General features: G+C 40.9%; 1 protein-coding gene across 1 annotated transcript; it reads right to left on the bottom strand.

Annotated features, from left to right (window-relative positions):
* Window positions 1–1,557: 1,557 nt before the first annotated feature.
* LOC307170897 (E3 ubiquitin-protein ligase TRIM39-like) lies at window positions 1,558–7,217 on the bottom strand. Its single transcript, XM_079892206.1, has 6 exons — window positions 6,652–7,217; window positions 5,010–5,105; window positions 4,569–4,799; window positions 4,469–4,491; window positions 4,269–4,387; window positions 1,558–2,508 (listed from the first exon to the last, which is right to left on the bottom strand). The coding sequence occupies exons 1-6, from the start codon at window positions 7,051–7,053 to the stop codon at window positions 1,979–1,981; spliced, it is 1,401 nt and encodes a 466-aa protein (XP_079748332.1). The 5' UTR covers window positions 7,054–7,217; the 3' UTR covers window positions 1,558–1,978.
* Between the last annotated feature and the right edge of the window lie 1,852 nt (window positions 7,218–9,069).

Here is a 9,069-nt window from a genome sequence, read left to right as displayed (position 1 = left end):
CAAATAAGAACATGCTGAGTAAACACTGCTGCTATGGAACTTGCAGAAACGACTCCAGACACTATGACCGTCCACATATGAAGGATGTATTCTTTATTCGTTTCCCGAAGCCAAAAACCCAGAAGGATAAATGTGAACGATGGGTCTACGCCCTAGACATTATTTTGAATGAATGAATAACTCTCTCTCTCTCTCTATATATATATATATATAGTTACTTGTAGGTGCTACTACTGCCTTGAATGACATGTATTTATCATAAAAGTCATATGTAGGCCTACTTTCTTAAAATACTCTTATTTAAATATGTAAGACATGTTCAGCCTCTGCCTTTTTCTAGCAAGCCTGGTCATGCTACAGGTAGGCCCTAGATCTGACAGATTTACTTTTTCTGTAGTAAGGAAACAGCCTTAGGGGGGAGGGTAAAATAATTGAGAGAATTTAGATTTGATATTAATTAAAAATTAAGTGTTGTTGGTTGTGACCAAGTAGCATTAGCGATCGCTAAACAAAAAATAAATACATTAATAATAATAATATAAATTACCCCCAACAACTGTCAGACGTAAGACAACCAGAGGACATAGTATATATGACAGACAGGACATAGGGTGGTAAAAGATAGCTTGTTGAAACTGCAAAATGTCACTGTCAGTGGCGTAAGGCGATGTTTTTTGGGGGAGAAATTCTGTCGATAACAATCTACCTCTGGATCAGGTCGGCTCTTTTTCCCGTCTTTTTCAGCCCTCTACACTCAAGCCATCTCTTCAATTGAATATTTGTATGTTCTTCTACTTCTATACCAGTGAATTTGGCACCGGGGACATCATTCTCGGACAGAGTAAGCAGGTTTAGCTCAGTAGACATCTCGTCCGTAAACTGTTTACATGCGTCTAGCATGAGTGACACGCGCGAGTTTGACCCCCCTAGCAACCGTCGCTAGCTTAATGAACATATATCGTGCGGTACGCTATTAGAGCAGAGACTGCGAGCCATCTATCACTGTCTCCTCTCCACCAATAAGCTGGTGTGTTGTGGCCGTTCTGGCACAATATGGCTGCCTTCAAATCATCCAGATGGATGCTGCACATTGGTGTCACTTTGGTGACTTTGGGTGTTCCTGTGCACCCAGGAACCCTACATCTTCCCTACTTGTAACACATTATTTGCCATTGTGAGGTATTGTCCAAGACATCCTTGAAAAGTACCCCTTATCGCATAACGTTGCCCTGAGGCAACAAAAAGAAAAACTGAATTTGTGAACATGCAAAATAAAAAAAACTTCACAAAACCTGCCAAAAGGCTTCTCTACACCTTCATACACACACACATATTTTTTATGTATAGTTCATGTCATTTTAAATAAGATTACTAAAGCAAATAATCTTGCTTTCATCTCACACCATGTGCTCCAGTGACCATGTGTCAGAAAAGGACGTCCCGCCTTCAAATGGTGCTTGATAGTGACTCCCAAACCTTATTGGACTGTTCTTTGATACTTTTTCAAACATTCTAATTGGTTGCAATCATTTAAAGAAAAATGTACTGAACATAGGGCTTAAGAAAACTTTCCGTTGCCTGAGGGTAGCGCTATGCAGTAGAGGGTTAAATGCATTTAAAAGAGCACTTAAAGCATATTATAACACTCTTATTTAGGGGGAATTGTTTTTTAAATATAGAGGTACAAAACATCAAAGCTTGTGACGCACATCACCATGGAGATTACTCATCATTTTAACAAGATGTCGTGTTGTGTTTAGCTGTATGATGCCTTCCCGGGAAATATAATGAAGCGGTTGCCAGGACCTCATCAGACAATAATCTCAAACTAGTGCTGGATATCAGTCATGTGATCATCACGGTCCAATCACAGCCAGCGTACTGATACTCAGATCAACAGCTCTCTTACTCATGAGATATGGGTTAAATACTGGAGACATGATGAAAGCTGGAAGATCCAGATCTACAAGAGTGACGTTTACTGACTATTGACCGGTAAGATCCTCAGAGAGGGATAACAATAGAAGACTGGGAAGAGTGTGTGAGTGAAGGTGGTTGTGAATGTGTGTAGATGTGTGTTAGTTACAGGATCAGAGAACGACACCGTTCCTCCGTCATAGTCCAGATTCACTCTCACACGATCAAGCTTCTGATTAACAGGAAAACCAGAACCTGAATACACTCCGTACTGATAATACGTCACACTCCAGATATCCTCTTCATCCTTGTCCTCTTCATAATCCACATCAGTCTTGAAGAAAACACATCCCTTCCTCTGGTTTGATGCTGTAGTTACTCCAAGACTCCAGACTGAACTCTCTTTAACCTCCACATCCCAGCAGTGTGTTCCTGAGCTAAAGCCCTCTGAACCCAGAACACACTCCTCACAGTCAAATCTCTCTGGATTATCAGGAAGAAGTGGATTGTTCCCGCTCCATCTCACACTGGTCAGATCATCAGACACGACGAGCTGTGGATTCGCAGTGTTTGGGTCCAGAATCACAGGAGCTGATGAGACACAATCAACAGAAGCTTTTATTCTGATCTTCATATAATGATCGAGAGTGAACCCAACACAGATTATTATGAGTTATGACACTCGTCCTGTTGATCAAACACACTTTCCTCTGATCACTGTCAGTGCTGTTATTAGTTCACACTCGCTTTATCATCAGCGTTTAACGGCATCAACTACAGACATTAAATATGAGATTCAGACATTTGTGTCCATCAAGAGAAACTGATCCTTTGGGAAAGTTAAATAACAATAAATCACTGAGATGTGTTGAGATTTATGATGATGATGAAGAACTGTAAGTGTGTGTCTGATCTTCAGCATCTGATCATCTTCGTTTTACTGGCTCTTATAGTCTGTGCTTTGTTTTAAATTAGTTTATTATGACTGTCTGTTGTGTTTGACTTAAAATCATGAATCACCTTTAACACTTCCTAGTCACGCCCTAGCAACCATTGTCGAGCACCCTAGCAACCCAACTCCAAAGAGGGATATCTGCTAATCTGAATGTCATAGAGGAGTTGCGGTTGGTTTTTATCATTCATACTTACAAGCAGCCTTTGAAGTAACATCATTGGCAGCTGCCAAGCCACTCCCTAGCAACTAAACAGAGTACCCTAGCAACTGTTCGGCAAGACCTACTGTATATCTCTGCACCAGAACATTGTAGAGACATGGTGGTTGGCTCCTTTAACTAATGCTAGCAAACAGGACTTCCATCATGCTTCACATGCTAGCAGAATAGCTACATGCTTATAGCGATTAACTAAGTGAAAGTCAATAATGCTAACTAAAATGCAGTAGCAGCATTCTAATCATGTTAGCACCATGTTAACATGTTAATTATGCTAGCATCATGTTAACAACTTGTTAATCATGCTAGCATCATGTTAATCATATTAGCATCTTGCTAAAACATGCAAGCAACATTGTGATTGTGTTAGCATCATGCTAGCAACATGCTAATCTTGTTAACATTTGGTTAAAAGCATGTTTGCAAAATACTAATCATGTTAGCATCATGCTAAAAACATACTAATCATGTTAACAACATGATAAAGGTGTTAGCATCATGTTAGCAAAATGCTAATTGTGTTAGATCTATCTATCTATCTATCTATCTATCTCTGTCATGAAGAGCCTCTAAAGGCCTGTTCACACCGGGACGAATTTCGCGCGCGATATTCGCCGTCGTTTAGCGCCTTGTGACTAAACAAAGGGCACCAATGTGAGTGTGCACACCGACGCGAAAAACGGCACGCGTAAAAGCGTAATTTTTCAAAAAACGCCTCGGGTTCGTTTTTTTGGTTTGACGCACCGCGTCAAAAACTATCCGACCAATGAGATTGGCGCTTTTGCTCACGTGTCTGGAGCTTCTGAAGTAAAACACAACTTGGGGGCGCTCAAACACAAAACGGTCTTGCCGAGCACACATACGTAACGGCGAAGAAGATATATGCCAAGTAGCGTCTACACTGCCGGGAAGAAGCGAGTGTCAGAAGCGTAAAGTTGCGCAGCGCCACCTTGTGTACCGGGGTATTTCTGTTTTACATTAAGCGCCATCTAATGTCAGGGAATGAATTTGCATGTTCACTCGGCTCATCGTCAGCGAAAATTGCTTGGGTGTGAACACAAAAAACGCATTGAAAAACGCTGGCGAATAACGCGCGCCGATATTCGTCCCGGTGTGTACGGCCCTTAACTCTCCACCCATCCATCATGTCCAGCTCAGATCTCCTGCTGTCAGACTCACTGTTTTGGACGATGTCCTGCATCTTCTTCCAGACTCTGAACGGCAGGTTGCCCAAGTATCGTGGCACATGAATCAAAGCTCCAGAAGCCATCTGTGGATCCGGCTGTGAGCTCTGGACTCTGGAAGAACATTCAGGAGTCAGAACTGCAGTGGCTTTGGATCAGAACCAGAGAGACCAGAGACAGGAGCAGATCACTCACCTTTCCATTGAGACTGGAAACTCCTGCAGAACAAACACACCATTTATCATCAAGAACTCAATCAATCATCAATCAATCAACCAATGATCTGAAATCAGACCTTCAGAAAGCAGACGTCATTGGCCTTCATCATCTCCTCCATGTCTTTGATTGTGTGTGAAAGAGCTGAGATGTGTCTGTTCATCTCATCCAGCTTCTCCTTCATCCTCTGCTTCTTCTGCTCCTCTTCCTCCCTCAGTGCAGTGACTGTAGCGTGTTCTTCACCGCTGAGAAACTGATGAAGCATCTTAAACTGCTGTTTAATCTGACGCTCTGTGTGCTCAGCTTGAGACTGAAATCACATCACATTCACTTCAATCATCTCAATCGACACACATCATTAATATCCAAGATTAACTCTGATACCCGACATAAAACGGATCCAGAAGCAGAAGCTCGTCATTTACAGAAATAATAAACTGGAGTCCATTATATCAGATCATAACTGTATATAGTGATCCAACAGCTGTAATGAAAATGACTCTCGTTTCTGTTTCCTCACCTTGATGTGTCGAACTGTTTTCTCAATCTCTGCTTTCAGTTTTTCATTGTGTTGAAGTTTCCTCTGTAAGGGCTTCAGTGCTGTATTGAGCTCCTCCTAGAATTGAACAAAAATACATAAAACTCCAGATTACAGTGAAGAGAAGACAATACAGTGATATGATCATATAATGCAGTGAAAAAGTATTTGCCCCCATCCTGATTTCTTCAGTTTTTGTGTACATCTCATACTAAACTGATTCAGAAATTGCAACCCGAGTAAACACAAAGTACAGTTTGTAAATGACAATGTTATTTATTGAAACAAAAAAGTTCTCCAATACCAACTGGGCCGGCATGAAAATGTATTTGCCCCCGTAGTTACTAATTCCTCAGATCTATGAAACTGCATTTATAATGTAGTTCAGCTGGACTAAGCACATCCAGTCCTGATCACTGCAGCTGTTCAATCAGATCAACCCTGAACACTGAAGCCTGATTGGTTCACGTCTGTGCGCCTCTACAGACAAACGGCTTTTCAGCCACTAAAACGGACGGGGCCGACTGCATATTTAAGTCGTGCTGAAAACTAATTTCATCAGAATTTATTTCTGATGTTTCACGTCCACTATTCCTCTTTGTCTGCCTTCACCTTTGTTGATGACGTGATGGAAAAAGGGTACACCAAGATTCCGCCATTGGGAGAGACCGTCGACGTGCATCTCTGCCCGTCCATAGCCCTCGGCTGGAAGACTAAAGCTGCCCATCCCTCTAAGCCGTGCAGAACTAGATCTGCCCTCGCGGACAGAGATTATGCAGCGAATGGTCAAGCTGGATCTGCCCCTCATACAGTGGTGGTCCTTCAAGTCTAACAGGCCAAAGGGGTGGCTTACCAAAATAATACAGTCCAACCATTCTGACTGTCTCTTGCTTCGTGCACTTTTATGATATTCGTGGATGCGGCCCTCTCTCCCTGAGACAGATGGGAGTTCGCCTCCTGAATAAACTCAATGATTGGCTGTTTTTGGCCTAATCAAAGGCCTAATCGCATAAAGATCTTTGCTCCTCACAACGGCCGACCTTCGGCATCCCTCAAAACAGCCGGCCAATCAACGAACAGAGGGCGGGCTGAGAGCCGTGACGTAGACGCTGATTGTACCGTGGATGCGTAGATTTACTTCACATAATCTGCAAAAGTCGTTCACAGCCATGTTCACTCCGGTATTTCGCTCAATGGTTTTGTTTTCGCATCATACATGCGTTTCACAGTGGAAGTTAGATGCGGCTGAGCATGCGCATAACACACGCCATAACCCTGTTTCCCTGAGATAACAGGAATGAGTATTGTCTAGACTCTAGTTTGTCTGCTGTACACAAGTCGACGCTGTCGCTCATCAGTAGAAAAATTCAGATGAAAATGCTTTCAGTGTGACTTGAATATAGGCAGTCGGTCCTGTTTTGGCGACTGAAAAGCCCTTTGTCTGTGGAGGTGCAGAGACGTGAACCAATCAGGCTTCAGTATTCAGGGAAAAACTAAGTTTTCCTCATACGTCAGTTACTGATGCAGTGCTCATGATCTCAGGGAACTGAGGATACGTTAGTAACCGGAACGATCTGTGTTTATGACTCGTCTTTACATGTGAATCAAGAAACATTTGTCTTACCTTATATGATGAAACCACTTCACTGATGGGTCTGACTGTGTGATTGACGTGTTTCTGTGAAGTAAAGCACACTAAACACACAGGCTGTTTGTCCTCCAGACAGAAGAGTTTGAGTTTCTCACTGTGTAAACTGCAGATCTCCTCAGACCCGGATGAACGCCTCTCATTTCTCTCCCTCAGGAACGACTCACACAAGTTTCTTAACACAAGACTAACTGGAGGATTAGATCTTGAGGATCTTCTCCTGCAGACAGGACACTCCCGAGATCCCTTGGTTCTCCAGAACTGTTGAAGACACTCTTTACAGAAACTGTGACTACAGGATAAAAGAACAGGAACCTTGAAGATTTCATAACACACAGGACAAGAAAGCTCTTCTTCAGAGACATTTAGTGAAGCCATTTTCACTGTTTGAGCTCCAGCAATCTAAACTTTACTTTCACTTTCTGAACGACGGTTTAAAAAACACCATGAGAATCACAAAGATCAGAAAGAAACTCCTCAAATTCCTCTGTAAAGTTTTCCCCTTCGTACTCCACTGATCGCTGATGCTTTATTGCTTTTGTCGAGACAAAGTCCATATGGCAGAAAAGAGAAATAACAAGTCCTCCTCTTCCTGGTTAGTGTTGTAAGAGGTGGAGCTTCTGAAGTGAAAGAACAACATCAGTGTCCTGAACAATGATGGTAGCTGAACAAACTCAGGGTTACAGGATGAGTTGACCAAACCAAACCAAACCAATCCAGTCTGGCTTAGTTGGTACCATGATGCTGTTCATCAACATTCTCTGTCAGCTCAGGCTTTGATCCCGAGTTTAGGAGTGACATCAGTAGCGAACAGCCAATCACAGGCTGAGAAAGAGGGAAACTGAGGTTCATTTCTCACGAGAGAAGCAGCGCGATTCACTACAGAATATTAAGATATTGAAAAATATAAAGAATTTAAACACATTTACACAACAAGAAGTAAATAGCTGTCTATGAAAGAGAACGACTAAAAGAAAAAGTCTTGCTATATCAGTGCAAGTAAAAGTTGTGAAGTTAGTTTACACAGTTGATAAAGGTATAGAGAGAATTGAACATTTAAGCTCATTTTACAGCTTTATCTATTGATTCTAAAGCGTATTTATATTACCTTTATGTATGTATTCAATTAAACTGTGCGTAATAATAATTGATAAACTAAAATGGTACATGTGTGATCGATTAAGGGTACAATAATTACATAAATAATATCCAAATCATACAAAGTTATGATTAAATAAGCATTACTAAAAGCCGGACGATTTTGTCTTTAAAAGTCATTTGCTGTGTAGTGATCTTAGAGTAGAAACAAGTGGAGTGACTGTCTTATGCATTTGCTAGGAGGCATTAATCGTGTCTATTATATTTATTGAAGAGCCGCATGGAACAACAATACTGTCTTCAGCTTGTTTACATAAGGAACCCCCGTTATTCGTTGTCTCTGTCACTGTAGCATTCAGTGCTCATTGAGTCCCCCTAGTGGGCTGGATAGAACATCACAACTAAAGAGGTCATTTACAATACCCTGACACCTCCCCCTTTTAGTCAAATACTTCAGGTTACAATTCTGTTTATCTTATGATTATAACATCATGTTTCAGTAACCTTACATAACAAAGATGACAATGTATTTAACTCTCTAGAACTCACTTATCAGAACATATTTTCTTTAAACACGACTTTACTCTGTCTTTGCTATCACCTGTCAGTTTCTTAATTCTTCACATCAAATGTCAGAATATTAATTATTATGTTCAGGTATAACCAAGCCTGGCCATATAACACAATAAAGACATTAATTACCGACAGTATATTATCACTCTCTTCATAAGTCCAACCGCTCGGCAGGCTTACTCACTCTGCCTGACCTAGTTGTAGCGTGTCACACGTGTCTAGCGTGTCATACTAGCGTAACATTCAATATGGGCCGATTGATCAGAAGGTAGATTCGACTACTGAAGAGAGGAAGACAGCACAACAGGTGAGTGAACAGTCAATACAAAGTCTTGCTTCTGGTTCAGTTTGATTTTGTATTGGAAGAAAATGTACTTTTGCTCAAATTGTATGAATCACAAAGGTAAACAATTAAAATACAATAAATGATAATATTCACACTCTTCTTGTTATTTCTTTCAGATTCGTGGACTCAGATTTGGACAGCAGTAATGAACACTTTCGACTCTTATTGGATCAAAATAATAAAATAAATAAAATAAATAAAATAAATCTGTGTCAAATTCCTTGTAACACAACAAAAATAAAGAAACAATAGATATTGCTTTCACACACAGTATTGCAATCAATAGTTCAAATACCTCAAAATCAAATGAACAATCAATTTGATTCAATACACAGAATGGGATTCTGAACTTTCACTTTCAGTTGCAATTGAATCAC

Source organism: Squalius cephalus (genome assembly GCF_949319135.1).
Source record: "Squalius cephalus genome assembly, chromosome: 14".
Lineage (NCBI taxonomy): Eukaryota > Metazoa > Chordata > Actinopteri > Cypriniformes > Leuciscidae > Squalius > Squalius cephalus.
The sequence above is the reverse complement of the archived record's forward strand: the minus strand, read 5'-3'. Positions and strand labels throughout refer to the sequence as shown.

What these genes read in the sequence shown, in the direction of transcription:
- LOC307170897 (XM_079892206.1), bottom strand. Translation starts at nt 7,053, where the DNA reads ATGGCTTCACTAAATGTCTCTGAAGAAGAGCTTTCTTGTCCTGTGTGT. An exon ending in ATGACGTCTGCTTTCTGAAG is followed by an intron (nt 4,492 to 4,568) that starts GTCTGATTTCAG and finishes TTTGTTCTGCAG; the next exon opens with GAGTTTCCAGTCTCAATGGA. An exon ending in TTTCCAGTCTCAATGGAAAG is followed by an intron (nt 4,388 to 4,468) that starts GTGAGTGATCTG and finishes ATGTTCTTCCAG; the next exon opens with AGTCCAGAGCTCACAGCCGG.